This window comes from Ostrinia nubilalis, chromosome 3, assembly GCF_963855985.1.
Source record: "Ostrinia nubilalis chromosome 3, ilOstNubi1.1, whole genome shotgun sequence".
NCBI classification, from domain to species: domain Eukaryota; kingdom Metazoa; phylum Arthropoda; class Insecta; order Lepidoptera; family Crambidae; genus Ostrinia; species Ostrinia nubilalis.
This window is the reverse complement of record NC_087090.1, coordinates 13,112,801-13,128,178: the sequence shown is the minus strand read 5'-3', so window position 1 is coordinate 13,128,178 and position 15,378 is coordinate 13,112,801. Positions and strand designations below refer to the sequence as shown.

Here is a 15,378-nt window from a genome sequence, read left to right as displayed (position 1 = left end):
AATTATGTCAAACTGCATTTAAACATGAATTTGATTTATTATTTGTTTAAAAAAATGAGTTTTAGCGAATGTTTTTCGATAATAAAACGCAAATCCATGAAACGTTTTTATACGACCGGTCACTTTTCAGTTTTCATGGAATGGTCAAAATTTCGAATTTAGGTAAACGATTGATGATCAATTGTATTCATATTTTCCATACATGAACAACCTTACACAATCGCTCCCCCTGTATGAAGGTTACTTTTTATTCAAAAAGGTTACTTTTTTTTTATATTTTTGGTAATTTCTGACAAGACCCGACTGACAACACTGCTTTTGACAGTACGATGAGCCTGTCAAGTTTGAGTAAACTCGAGCAAAACACGATAATTCATTTATAAATTAATTCTACCTGTGTTTGCAAAATTAGATATGTCTGTATTATAAATCAAGTAAATTTAGGCTATGTGTGTTGAGTGAACGAATGATTCATTTGTAATTTAACAAAACATGGTATCTAATAAAATGCAGTCGTCATTAGACGATTTAGTTCAATATACACAACTTTTTAAACCGGTGCCGACTATTTTACAAGGGACCGTGTTACCGTTTCTGATAATCTACCCGGTGGTGTTCTATTCGTGGATAGCAGTGTATGGTTTTGAGGAGAACTTTGAAGCTGGCTTTGTGACTGTGGCGGTGGTGGCAGTGATTCAAATTTTGATCTGCCTGTGCTGTTACTGGAGTGTGCACATTCAGTGCTTCCTTTCTTGCTCTGCGGTGAGTTAATTGAACTGAAGGTTCCCTTGTTACCAGCATTTCCAAGAGTTATTTCATGTATTTTAAACTCTAATGTTGGATTCATTGTAACCTTAATTGATTAAGTGTTCCCACCCGTCAGTGTAATTTAATTTATTGTGCAGGTGAAAGATCCTAACCAAGCTGAGATAGTGAAAGTGGTCCCTACTTCCAACAATGGATTTTCAGAAATTGTTACGTTGCACCATACAGTGGTAAGTAAATATAACTAACATGAAAGAAAGAAGGGATTTATTGAGATATTTGATTGAATAAACAGATTTTTATTCATGCTTTTTCATTTCAGTCCACTAAAAAAGGAAGTACTAATCCAGATTTATGGTTTATATTTCAAAAGAGTAAATATATTTACGATTGGGATAAGAAGACTTTCCATACTGTAGAGTTCCCAATCAACAAAACTTATGAAGAGTATATGGAGTCCAAAGGTTTTGTGGATGATGAGAGCATAGAGACAGCTGAAAAGGAGTTGGGGAAAAATGAGATGGTTATGGTAAGTTCAATCATCTCTTCAATACTAATTAACCCATCAAAACCCAAATAGTTGCATAAGACTGCATTGATTTCCATTGTGTCTCTATATTGCTGGCTTGAAGGTTTAATAGATTTTTCAAAGTTTTATAACACATGCTTCTTATCTGATGACAAATTATTATTATTTTCCAGGTTGTTCCAGAATTTATGGAGCTGTTCAAAGAAAGGGCAACTGCTCCATTTTTTGTGTTCCAAGTATTCTGTGTGGCTCTGTGGTGTCTTGATAAGTATTGGTATTATTCAATATTCACCCTTGTGATGCTTGTTATGTTTGAATGCACTCTTGTACAGCAACAACTTAGAAATCTGGCTGAGATTAGAAAAATGGGCAACAAGCCTTACAACATTAATGTTTATAGAAACAGGAGGTGGCGACAAATCATGAGTGACCAACTTCTCCCTGGTGATATTGTGTCCCTCACCAGATCAGTCAATGAAAATCTAGTACCTTGTGACATAGTCCTTCTAAGAGGCTCTTGTATAGTAGATGAATCCATGTTGACCGGAGAAAGTGTGCCTCAGATGAAGGAGCCAGTAGAAAATGAGAAAAACCTTAAGCAAAACCTAGATCCTGAAGCCGATGGCAAACTTCACATGCTTTTTGGTGGAACCAAGATTGTTCAACACTCATCACCTGGTAAGAACGTCTCATCTGGCCTCAAAGCTCCTGACAATGGCTGCATTGGTTATGTAATTCGTAATGGCTTTAATACATCACAGGGTAAACTACTCCGAACAATTCTTTTTGGAGTCAAGAGAGTCACTGCTAACAACCTAGAGACATTTGGATTTATATTATTCTTGTTGATATTCGCGATTGCAGCGGCCGCATATGTTTGGATTAAAGGTTGTGAGGATCCTGAGAGGAATAGATATAAACTGTTTTTGGAATGCACACTGATTTTGACATCTGTTGTGCCTCCTGAGTTGCCCATAGAGTTATCGTTAGCAGTAAATACATCCTTGTTATCACTATCTAAACTGGCTGTGTTTTGCACGGAGCCTTTTAGGATACCTTTTGCTGGAAAAATTGAAATATGCTGTTTTGACAAGACGGGCACATTGACTAGTGACAATTTAGTGGTAGAGGGAGTGGCAGGTATTGGAGATCACAAAGATGCTGCAGTCATTCCTCTCTCAGATGCTCCGATGGAAACAATACAAGTGTTAGCATCTTGTCATTCTCTTGTGCAACTTGATGATGGTATTGTTGGAGACCCATTGGAAAAGGCTACATTAAAAGCAGCAGAGTGGAACCTGACCAAAGGTGATGCTGTAGTACCAAAGAAAGGAAAGTCTCCTGGTTTGAAAATAGTACACAGAAATCATTTTTCAAGTGCACTTAAAAGGATGTCTGTCATAGCAGGTTATCAAATTAATGAGCGTGGTTTTATGGAGACACATTACATTAGCAGTGTGAAAGGAGCACCAGAAACTGTGAAAACTATGCTGAAAGAGGTTCCTAGTCATTATGACCATGTTTATTTAACATTATCCAGGCGAGGCGCCAGAGTATTAGCACTAGGCTACAGGAATTTAGGAAAATTGAGTTCCCAAGAAATCAGAGAATTGTCTAGAGAAGATATTGAATCAGACTTGACGTTTGCTGGTTTTGTTATAATATCCTGTCCTTTGAAGAGTGATTCAAAGAAGGCTATTGCTGAAATTGTTAATGCATCACATTCCGTTGTTATGATCACCGGTGATAATCCGTTGACCGCTTGTCATGTTGCAAAAGAACTGAACTTTACACAGAAGACTGAAGTTCTTATTCTTAGTGAAAATAATAGTGATTGGAGTTGGAAATCGATTGATGAAGAGATTCATTTACCTGTTCAACCATATAAAACAACAAAACAGCTGACTTCAAAGTTTGATCTGTGCATCACTGGTGAAGGTCTTACATTCCTTAATGAGTATCATCACAAGTTTTTGTTAGAGTTAATGCCCCATATTAAAGTGTTTGCTAGATTTGCTCCAAAGCAGAAGGAGTTTGTTATTACTACATTGAAAGCCCAAGGATATGTGACTCTCATGTGTGGAGATGGCACAAACGATGTTGGTGCTCTCAAACATGCAGATGTAAGTATAACCTTTTAGTCTTAATACCAATTTACAAGGTCATTTTTAGATGAGATTCCTCTCGATATTTTGTGGTCTCAACAGATTCTTAAAAGATTCCCTTTTAAGGCCATAAGCATACATTTGCATTAGACCTCCCTCCTTTTCTTCGTCTTTAAACAAATTATATCAGAAAATACACAATACGATGTTTCGCCCCAATCTTTTAGGTGGGTGTGGCCATCTTAGCGAACGCCCCAGAGCGTCCCCGCGAAAGGGTCCGAGAAGAGAGGCCAGTCGAGCCCGAGGCCCCGCGGAGGCCACCGCCCGCCAACCGCATAGAGGCCCGTGAGGCCGCACGCGCGGAAGCCGCCGCGAGGCTACGCAGGGCCATGAAGAAGTTAGAAGAGGAAGACCAGCCACAACTCGTGAGGCTTGGCGACGCTAGTGTCGCTGCGCCGTTCACCAGCAGGCTCTCCAGTATACTTTGCAGTAAGTAATTTGTAGCGAATATGAGCCGGAACATGTAGGGTGGGCAGGCCCCCCACTAGTTAGACCGACGATCTGGTCAGAGTAAATACAAATGAGTAGGTCATCTTCATAGAAACGCACCGAGCGCGGTTTGTATGTGAGCGCGCGCACGCACACACTGACAAAATTCGGCGCAACCACGACTGGCTCCCCGCTAATCCACGCTAAATTTTGTCAGTGTGTGCGTGCGCGCCGCATACGTATTGGCGCGCTCACATACAAACCGCGCCCGTGCGTTTCTATGAAGATTACCTACTCATTTGTATTTACTCTGATCTGGTGAAGGTCGCGGGAGGTGCCTGGATGCGGGCGGCACAGGACCGGTTGTTGTGGAAATCCTTGGGGGAGGCATTTTGGCTGAAACGAACGTAGTAATTTGTAGTCCGCGATATTAGACGGGTGGCGAATCGGAACCATTCGATAAGCCTTGTCAGAGAAAATAATAATTTCCGCTCGACTTGTTATCTAACGATTTTGTACGCCCACTAGTGCATGTAAGATGTTTAATTAATATTTAATTTCGTGATTGCTTCACCTATTGAGACGAAACAATCACCAAATTGAATCTGGTGTCGAGATTCTTTCGCCCCTAGTTACCTGAAGTTTAAAGCATTTACAGATCGTTTCATCCACTAAGACGCGCCCCACCAATTTTTGGTTGAGGGAAGCGCGGGGTGCGGGATCCTAGCAATCCGAGTATCATTATTGTAGAGTGCGTGTGCAATCATGGATTTTTTTTTTAATTCTATCTGCGATCAGCCGTCAGCCTTTATCAGATTAGATGAATTCGCATTAATGACAGTTTAGGTTCTGCACATCCCATGATGTGTCACCTCGTTTCCTTTACAATAGCTCTTCAGATGGATGCTATTCGCTTTCTCCTGAGCCTGAATGTAGAGTTCTCAGAATTCAGAAGGGATGCAGCAAGTACATTTTCATGACGCTGACTGAAGTCTCTGTTTGTAAGCCCTACAGGACTTATCCACAATCTCTTGGACATTTGGTATCTCCAGGTATTCATGCACTTCAGTGGACTTTGTAAACCAAGGTGCACAACTCAAGATTTTCAGCACTTTGTTTTGGAAACGCTGGAGTATTTCCACATTTGAGTGGCTGGCCGACCCCCAGAGCTCAATGCCATATGTCCACACGGGTCTTAGGATGCATTTGTAAATCAGCAGTTTGTTCTCTAGGCTTAGCAGTGACCTCCTGCCTAGTATCCATTGCATATCACGAAGTTGTCTGTTAATTTGCTCCCTTTTGTTCTTGATGTGTTCACGCCAGGTGAGTCTTCTATCTATGTGCATGCCTAGGTATTTCACGGTTTGTTTATGTGGCATAGCGTTTCCGTTGAGTGTTACCGTTGGACAATCTCCTCTTCTCAGGGCGAAGGTAATATGGATAGATTTTGCTGCACTGGCCTTGATCCTCCACTTCCTTAGCCACGAGCCAATCCTATCCAGGTGTTCTTGGAGTTTTGTAGAGGCTCTAATTTGATCTTTATCACAGGATAGGACTGCAGTGTCATCGGCATAGGTAGCGGTAACAGTATCATTGGAGGTGGGTAGATCCGCAGTGTAAATGGTGTACAGAACCGGGCCCAGGACCGATCCCTGGGGTACTCCTGCTTCTATGGGGTACATGGCCGAAAGACTGTCTCCAGATTTTACCTGGAACACTCTGCTCTCTAGGTACGATTTGAGGAGCACGTACGCTGGGTGCGGTAGGCAGGTTTTTAGTTTACACAAAAGGCCTTTGTGCCATACTCGGTCGAACGCTTGCTGTACATCCAGGAAAGCAGCTGAACAGTATTCTTTCCTTTCAAGGGACTGTCGAACGGTATGTACAACTCTGTGTATTTGTTCTATCGTGCCATGGTGCGCACGAAAGCCAAACTGGTGGTCTGGGATTGCCTTTTGCTCTTGAAGTATGGGTAGCAAGCGTGGTAAAAGTAGTTTTTCGAAAAGCTTGGACAGCAAAGGTAGGAGGCTAATTGGTCTATAAGAGGACGCTTCAGTAGGCGGTTTTCCTGGCTTGGCCACCATGTTTATGATCGAAATTTTCCAGATCAGAGGGAAGTAATGAAGTCTCAGTATTGAGTTAAAGAGAATTGTTAACAGGACGATTCCCTTTCTCGGTAGTTGCTTTAAGACCTCTGATGTGATCAAGTCGAATCCTGGTGCTTTTTTCTTTTTCAGATTTCTTATTGTTTTGAAGACCTCGGCTGGGGTGCACAAGCGTAGTGGTAAAGACATTTGCTGGTCACTACTTAGGATTTCGTCAAACTCATGTTCTGGATGCATTGTGTCAGGTTCATTTGGTTTAAATGTGTCCTTCAGAAATCTGGCAAAAAGTTCCGCTTTCTCTGGGGATTTCCTGGCCCAGCTACCATCTGGTTGCTTTAGTGGAGGTAAGTGTTCTTGTGGTCGTTTAAGAGTCTTGGTGAATTTCCAGAGAGAGTAGTCGTCTGCTTTGCGCGTCGATAGTGTCATGAGTTTGTCCTGGATGGTGGCGTTCTCGTGCTCTCTGAGCATCTTCTTCAGCTCTTTCTGTGCTTTATTGAGAGCTCTTTTGTCGTGAGCGTTTCTGCTGGTATGCCATTGTCGTCTCAGTTTCCTTTTAGTAGCTACCATCTTCCGTATCTCCAGTGTATAGTCCTGTTTCTGTGGTCTATCAATCAAACATGGAGTGGACATCCAGGCTGCTTTTTGGATTAGGTTGGTTGTATACCAGGCGGCACTTTCTATGTCTTCCTTTGTTTTAAGGGGAATTTGTAGGTTAGTATATTCCTGTATGTAATTCTGGAAGGACTCCCAGTCAGTCTTACTGTTGTATAGAGTCTGGGGAGGTTCTCTCCAAATGATTGTAGTGCTTAATGTACAGTCGCGGAATGAAAAGGTTCGTCACCTTAGTGTCGGTTTTCGCTTGCACTAGGTACTGTAAGAGTCAAACCTGCCAACATAACAGTGCAAGAAACAGTGCTGATAACATTTAGATAAATATGACGTTTGCTAACGAATAAGGTTTTGCTTGTTTATTTTTCTATCCCATCAGTGCAATGCAATGATGACATTGACCAATTGACAACAGTTTTTTTTATTTAATAAAAATAATAATGGCAGGTTGAACCAACAAGAAGGTTTTTAGTTTATCAATCATAATAATCTTCTTGACACGATAAATCGTCAAACAACTTTGATCTGAATAATTTTGAACTTTACTGACGAACAGTTAAAGATTATTTTCTCTAACTCGAGATTATTCTGTAACATAGTTTCAAAAGGTAATATGTGCTCGCGATTCGTTGAAGGAATCAATTTGAAAACTGACGAACCTTTTCATTCCGTGACTGTACATACTACCGGTGTGTGATCAGAGCTGCCATCAAAACATGATTCGACCTTTGTATAGAGTCCAGACATCATGGATAATTTAGCGTGTATCGATAACACTCAAACATTAGTGGAAGAATGGTGGGGCGCGTCTTCGTGGATGAAACGATGTATATCACAGATGATGAAAATCAAAGTCACCTAAACATGTTTTCTGTCTCCAGTCTGCCACATAATCAAGCAAGGCCGTTGCACGCTGGTGACCACGCTGCAGATGTTCAAGATCCTCGCATTGAACGCACTGATCCTCGCGTACAGCCAGTCCGTGCTGTACCTCGACGGGATCAAGTTCAGCGACACGCAGGCCACACTGCAGAGCCTGCTGCTGGCGTCCTGCTTCCTCTTCATATCCCGCTCGAAGGTGAGAGCGAGACGCAACACACTGGTCTACTCCCGCGTTGATCCTCCGTACAGCCAGTCCGTGCTGTACCTCGACGGGATCAAGTTCAGCGACACGCAGGCCACGCTGCAGAGCCTGCTGCTGGCGTCCTGCTTCCTCTTCATATCCCGCTCGAAGGTGAGAGCGAGACGCAACATACTGGTCTACTCCCGCGCTGATCCTCCGTACAGCCAGTCCGTGCTGTACCTCGACGGGATCAAGTTCAGCGACACGCAGGCCACGCTGCAGAGCCTGCTGCTGGCGTCCTGCTTCCTCTTCATATCCCGCTCGAAGGTGAGAGCGAGACGCAACACACTGATCTACTCCCGCGCTGATCCTCCGTACAGCCAGTCCGTGCTGTACCTCGACGGGATCAAGTTCAGCGACACGCAGGCCACGCTGCAGAGCCTGCTGCTGGCGTCCTGCTTCCTCTTCATATCCCGCTCGAAGGTGAGAGCGAGACGCAACACACTGATCTACTCCCGCGCTGATCCTCCGTACAGCCAGTCCGTGCTGTACCTCGACGGGATCAAGTTCAGCGACACGCAGGCCACGCTGCAGAGCCTGCTGCTGACGTCCTGCTTCCTCTTTATATCCCGCTCGAAGGTGAGAGCGAGACGCAACACACTGATCTACTCCCGCGCTGATCCTCCGTACAGCCAGTCCGTGCTGTACCTCGACGGGATCAAGTTCAGCGACACGCAGGCCACGCTGCAGAGCCTGCTGCTGGCGTCCTGCTTCCTCTTCATATCCCGCTCGAAGGTGAGAGCGAGACGCAACACACTGATCTACTCCCGCGCTGATCCTCCGTACAGCCAGTCCGTGCTGTACCTCGACGGGATCAAGTTCAGCGACACGCAGGCCACGCTGCAGAGCCTGCTGCTGGCGTCCTGCTTCCTCTTCATATCCCGCTCGAAGGTGAGAGCGAGACGCAACACACTGATCTACTCCCGCGCTGATCCTCCGTACAGCCAGTCCGTGCTGTACCTCGACGGGATCAAGTTCAGCGACACGCAGGCCACGCTGCAGAGCCTGCTGCTGACGTCCTGCTTCCTCTTTATATCCCGCTCGAAGGTGAGAGCGAGACGCAACACACTGATCTACTCCCGCGCTGATCCTCCGTACAGCCAGTCCGTGCTGTACCTCGACGGGATCAAGTTCAGCGACACGCAGGCCACGCTGCAGAGCCTGCTGCTGGCGTCCTGCTTCCTCTTCATATCCCGCTCGAAGGTGAGAGCGAGACGCAACATACTGGTCTACTCTCGCCTCTATAAACGCAGCTGGTATCTTACATCCAACGATTCTTTTTTATCATGAAATTGATAGCAAGAGTGAGATAATAGTCGATAATTACATTAAGGAGTCAGTCAGTTCGATTTAAACTTAATACCACTGGGATATTAGCTGCGAGTCCACGTGCGTTTTCTTCGCCCCGCTGATAGCTTTGTGTACTGCACAACGACTCGTGCGATGTTCCCAGCCGCCATAAAGTTTGCATCGGACTATCTTAGTGTATTTTTTAATGTTGTCCATACCCATGATATACGACTTTTTTGTTGCAACATGCTGTCCCCGCACATTCAGTTATTCTTCAAATGACGTCATATCATGGATTTGAACCTTTTTAAATATTCTGTTATTTCTTTCCACCCAGCCGCTGCGACAACTATCGAAACAGCGCCCCCTGCCGAACATATTCAACGTGTACACGATAATGACCGTGCTGACTCAGTTCGCCGTGCACTTCCTGTGCCTCATCTATCTGGTGCACGAAGCCACGGCGCGGTCGCCCGGCCGGTAAGTGTAATTGAATAATGACTTCATTCATTCAATCATAAATTACAGAGTATTTTACCAAAAACGGGCCTAGAACACGTATTTTTGGAATTCGCATATAACATATTGTTTTAAACTTTCATGGTCACTAACAAAATTATTATTACTAACGGGATTGCTACTACGTACGATTGCTAAAATTACGGTACATGGTAGCAATCCCGTCAGTAATAATAATTCGCATATAAGTCCATATTTTATATCTTATAGCAGTTGGCCTAGGCGCAGACCACCAACTTTTAGTTGGCCGATAGTTTAGTCGGGCAGTTAATCAGTACGGCCATGTATGGAAGTGCGCATATAAAACATTACACCAATTTGGTATCGGCCGATTCTTCATACAAATTAGAATCGGGTCCAACTATCGGCCAACTAAAACTCGGTGGTCTGCGCCTAGGCTTAGTAAAGATTTGAGCGACTTCGAACGTAATTTCATTTAGAATGCTTGTGAAATTAAGAAGTCAGTGTTGATATACAGTCAATCTGGGTAACATTGCCTATTAGTATAACGTCATTAGCTCAAATGTAATTTATTGCGAATGTAACTTATTTTTAACTTCTTAAATTAAGTGAAAAATATTATGCTTTTTACAAACAATATGTGGTGTAGTTGAAATCGATTAAAAATAATATTTATTTCAGCGATACGAAACCGAAACTGGACATGGATTTGGCAGAAGATGAAGAGCGGGAGTTCGCGCCAGACCTTCTTAACAGCACCGTCTACATCATATCCATGGCCCTGCAGATATCCACCTTTGCTATCAACTACAGGGTAAGTAAATTAATCAATAACTCGTTTATATTTACCGATTAATTAATTAGCTGGAAAAATTAATAACTTTCTTTGTATTCTTAAGCAGTTCCGTAGACTGTATCAAGCTATCTTTGGAAGAAAAATTTTTTCTATCAAATTAGAAATAAGTCCTAGTTATCTCAATATTTAATAATGCCTGTTTAACCCTCTGAGGACAGTATGATCAAGATTGAATTAACTTACAAATAAAAACATATTTGGCTTGGCACGCAACCGGTTTATAACGACGAACATGGTCTTTCAAATAAGTGTCACAAAAACCGTAATACCAGTACGTGGTGACAATATGTATCACCCTGATGTAACTGTGCAACAGCGACATCTATTGACAGCTCTATGAACTTAATTTACTTTAAATCTACGACTACGTACTGGCAACACGGGCTGGAAGACGTAGCGTGGGCAGGCCTCCTACTAGGTGGACCGACGATCTGGTTAAGGTCGCGGGAAGAGCCTGGATGCGGGCAGCGCAGGACCGTTCATTATAGAAAACCTTGGGGGAGGCCTTTGTCCAGCAGTGGACGTCATTAGGCTGAAATGATGAAATCTACGAACCGTACCAACTGGCTGAACATTGATTTATTGATTATGCTTATGTCTTTTGTTTTAGGGCGAGCCGTTCATGGAAGGTCTGCGAGACAACAAGCCGCTGCTATACAGTATTGTGGTGTCGGGAGGCGCTGTATTGGCATTGGCCGCCGGCGTGTTCCCCGACCTATCCAACATGTTCGAGATCGTCGACTTTCCACTTGATGTAAGTAATTTACACTTCCTTGATTCTGTTAACTGTATAAGCGAAGACAACCTGCTTTGTGTCATGAGCAGGAATGACTCGTGATCCAATAGTAATCATATTAATAAAACCCGTAAAATTTTGGAAATTGATACTGTTACGATACTATTTCAAAAAGTAGTCAAACCTTGTGTATACCGTATGCTTTACCACACCAAATAGCACATACGTGTACATAAATTACTTTTTGCCAAAGTTATCCAATAGGGCCTATCACGTGTACGTTCGCCACTAGATGCGCTAGTGTAGCGTGAGGTCTCTGTATTGTAGAATTTTACCGATTGTGTGCGGGCTTCAAGTTGTGTAAAGTAAGCAATACATAGGTACCTGAAATTAATTATTATAGTTTACTTTGACTTTTACTATAATTAAACAAGTTTTCTTTCTTTTGTTTCAGTACCGAGTGATATTAGTGCAAGTTTTAATAGCAGACATGTTGTTCGCGTACTTAGTGGATCGCCTTTGTCTCTGGTTGTTCGGCGAGGGCCGATCCTTCGCGTAACGTGCCCCACTCTATATCATTATGTACATAAGAAATATATGGGGTCCCAAGGGATACCGCTCAAATATTACGTGCATTTAAGTGTTGGATGTGTCAATGGTATTTATGTAATAAATGTGTAGTTAAATTATTTTCGACGTTTTATTTCCGATAGCAACGCATTTCGTATTTGTCTTGGTTTAGTGGAGTCATAATATTTAATTTATCGGTTATGTTGTCATGGCATAATTTATGATAATAATTATGATCTAATTAATGAGTTAAGTTGCTAATATACCCACGAAATCGTCAACCAATAGGTGCATTTAGTAAATGTTGTTTTAATTTTACCTGCTGCTTAGATTAATAAAGCCCTGCTGCTATACATAGGTGCGTAAGCTCGTAAAAGTCAACTCAAATGATTTAATATTTTATTCTTATGCTGGACAGCTTAATTGCTATTAACATTTTCACTTAGGAAAAATCCAAATGCGAAAACACAATAGGTAACGTTACGCCCGTTAAACTACTGTTGCGTCAGTTGCGAGGGTCATTCAGTATTTCCATCCGTGTCCGTGGCCAAGTCCGAGACCTAATCCGCTGTAGCCGAGGCCAAGAGTGTTGTAGCCGAGGCCAAGTCCGCCAAGTCCGACGCCGCTGTGGGCTCCCCAGCCGCCGAGACCGCCGAGTCCGACGATGCTAGTTGAGATTGGGGCGATGGGTGCGGCTATGATGGGTTTGTGGAGGATTGGTTGCGGGTGGACGGCGGGTCCTATCCTCTTGACGTCAGCGTTGAAACCGGTGACCGGGTCGGCGTGGTAGTCAACCACTCGCAGGGTGCCGTCGGGTTCGGCGACGGAGTAAGAGCCTTTGACCACTCCGCCGTCGCGGTACTCGGTCTGTGCCTTGTTGTCGCCTGTCAAGGGGTCGTTGACCGCGTAGTTGAAGCTGTAGCGAGGGATCGACTGAAATAACAGTTTACAATGAAACATCACGCAAAAGTTGTGCGCTAGAGCCGTAATACAGTAAGGCACAAGACCGGTCGTTATGGAAATCCTTGGTGGAGGCCTTTGTCCAGCAGTGGACGTCATTGAGCTGAAATCAACGGACAAATACATAGTAATACGATTAACATTAGAAGAAAAAATACTTACTGAAAATAACAAAAAAATGAGCATTTTACTTACCACATGGTCGACCGCGGCAACCGTGGCGTAGCCTGTCAGGGGTGCGTATGGAGCCCCCGCTACCACTCCAAGCAGACAAGCGAACTGTAAATATAAAACATGATATCTCATCAAATATTCCTCCACTTTTGATCGAACCGATTGCGTGAAATTGCTAACGTTTAGTCTTTTCATCGAGCCGCAAAAGTGGTAACGAAATAATGAATGGCCACATACATTTTAATGAATATTTAGCAGTTACTGTAATCCGTCACTTGTTTTTAGCGTTTAATCTGACGGTTTTGGCAAATGGTAGCAGCCTGTTTCACGCTGTAAATCTACAAAATTCAAGCTTGAACATCACACTAAAATCAATTAACACACAGCGACAATCACATTCTTACCGCGATATGTTTGAACATGTTGTGTTAGTGCGGACGTCCAAGGAAGCTGTCCCAGTGGATACCCCAACTAAGGACCGACCGCTTATATACCACGGCACTCCACAATTTGTCAATCCTTATCCTGCCTCAGTTTCACGCTCATTGACTATTCGCGTTACATTGTCGGACGCGTTTTCATAAGCGTTCTAATTCACTAATTACGAGTCTTATTCACATACGATAATTGTTTCAACAGATTCCTGTTTGTGTTTGGACACGGAATTAATTTGACAGTGATAGTTGACGAAATTAAAAAATCAGCAAACATCTTAAAAAATCGATCTCGACGCTTTAAATGTTTTGAACTATATTACATAGTTACCTAAGCAAAAAATTTAGTTAGGTGTCCACGTTTCTAGGCAAGTTGGTACACTCATGAGACATTTCAAACACCAATCTCCAGCAATCGAACCCGTGATTACCTACTTCCAGTGATGACGCGAACCACACTGGGTGACAATGGCTAGACTTGTAGGTAGAGGCGGTAAATGTAGTAACATAGTCTTATGCCTACTTAAGTCCCACATTGAATCTTAAGTATTTCTGTGAAGTAGGATACGGCAGCCATTAAATATTCCGCGATTTCTAAATTATTGTGTAAGTAGGCGTCCTAAGAATATCTCAATTATTCACAAATCCTGCTAATATTATACCTACTCGTAAATGCGAAAGTTTGGATGTCTGGATGTCTGGAAGTTTGTTACTCTTTCACGCAAAAACTACTGAACGGATTTTGTTGAAACTTTACAGTATTATTGTTTATAAGCCAGAATAACATATAGGCTATAATTTATGCCGATCTGTGACAAACAAAAGTTCACGCGGGTGAAGCCGCGGGCAAAAGCTAGTTTTCCATAATTTATTTCGAATGAGTAATTTATATCAGTGCACTAATAGTTTACCAAGCTAGCAGTACTTACTTAAGTAGGTACGAGTAACTTTAGTTTGATAAATAAAAATAAAGGCACTAAAATTTCCACGTACCTCTTTCTCTAAAACTACTTACTTAGGATTAACAAAGAGCCTTTTAGTCCGATAGAACAAAATCACTGGAACTCGCTTTCAATTAACTATCAGTGGTATAATTGAAATAGTTTGGAAACTTTGCTAGCTTACAGACAGACGTTATACAGATAGGTTTGAGATTTGAAAATAATAGCACTAGCTAATATCGTTAAGGGAACACGTTTCCATGTTTTCTACAACTTGAATTGAGGGATTTTAGTGCTGTTATTTTAGATAATTTAAAGAGTTTATTAATCATCATACACTTGCTTACACGTCTGGGTATCTTTATTGCAAAGATATTATTCCTTTTAAGTCTTCTAGACCTTTTAACCAATATTCTTATGCCAAGAGCAACAAATATTTCTTGGAAAAATACCAAATAGAAAATTTAGAACGTTGTTTTTTATTTATTAGCTTCACATGAAGGAGGCTGGAGGCTCATTAATATTAATATTATAATTAATGAGGTCCTAAAACAACTTTATAGAGCTACAACTCTGGCTAATATTTAAAAAGTGGAATTAATTTTTACTCGCTAGGATTTCTAGGCTTCACCGCTTCATAAATAATATCTTAATAGGTAGGTACATCCATATTTCAATTAGGTTTATGTTAATATTAAGATACCAAAAGTGACCACGAAAACGAATAAACTCCACGAAAACGGGCCACAATAATCTTCCCCGGCAAAAGATAAAAAACCGTTTGGCGCAATTATGAGAAACATAACATACAAATTACGAAACGCCACGCAATTTGGACGGTGAAAAATAATTTACAGAGCGCAGTTGCAACTAATTCGGCCTCACTCGACCGCCTCATTACCCCCTTTCAGTGGAACACTCTTTCTACTTAGACTTACACAAATTCACATTTGCAATCAGAGCCCGGAGAAAAGTTCCTCCCGCCCGCCCCGCCACCCTCCCCCTTGCCGCCTTTAATTAACAGAAAGTGGTTCATTAGAGCTTATTCATTAAAGCAAGGAGTAATTAGCGAACTCTAATGAATGCTGTAATAATGTAAGAGCGGCCGCGTCGGACTGCGGCCCGAGTTCTAGATTAATCTAGAAGCTGGGAATAATTTAGTAATGGCGCTAATTTATTACGAGACTGATTGCGGGCGCTCGCGGGTTGAGG

The 15,378-nt window shown here is 42.5% G+C and overlaps 2 protein-coding genes across 2 annotated transcripts; one reads left to right on the top strand and one right to left on the bottom strand.

Moving 5' to 3' along the window:
• Positions 1–322: 322 nt before the first annotated feature.
• LOC135087988 (endoplasmic reticulum transmembrane helix translocase) lies at positions 323–11,776 on the top strand. The gene is made up of 10 exons (XM_063982861.1): positions 323–762; positions 906–995; positions 1,088–1,294; positions 1,468–3,417; positions 3,627–3,888; positions 7,484–7,680; positions 9,353–9,495; positions 10,177–10,309; positions 10,962–11,105; positions 11,542–11,776. Exons 1-10 carry the CDS (start codon positions 493–495, stop codon positions 11,644–11,646), a joined length of 3,501 nt encoding a protein of 1,166 aa, XP_063838931.1. The 5' UTR covers positions 323–492; the 3' UTR covers positions 11,647–11,776.
• Positions 11,777–12,042: 266 nt separating this feature from the next.
• Positions 12,043–13,304, bottom strand: LOC135087987 (adult-specific cuticular protein ACP-20-like). Its single transcript, XM_063982860.1, has 3 exons — positions 13,196–13,304; positions 12,813–12,896; positions 12,043–12,590 (listed from the first exon to the last, which is right to left on the bottom strand). The coding sequence occupies exons 1-3, from the start codon at positions 13,211–13,213 to the stop codon at positions 12,180–12,182; spliced, it is 513 nt and encodes a 170-aa protein (XP_063838930.1). The 5' UTR covers positions 13,214–13,304; the 3' UTR covers positions 12,043–12,179.
• Positions 13,305–15,378: the final 2,074 nt, after the last annotated feature.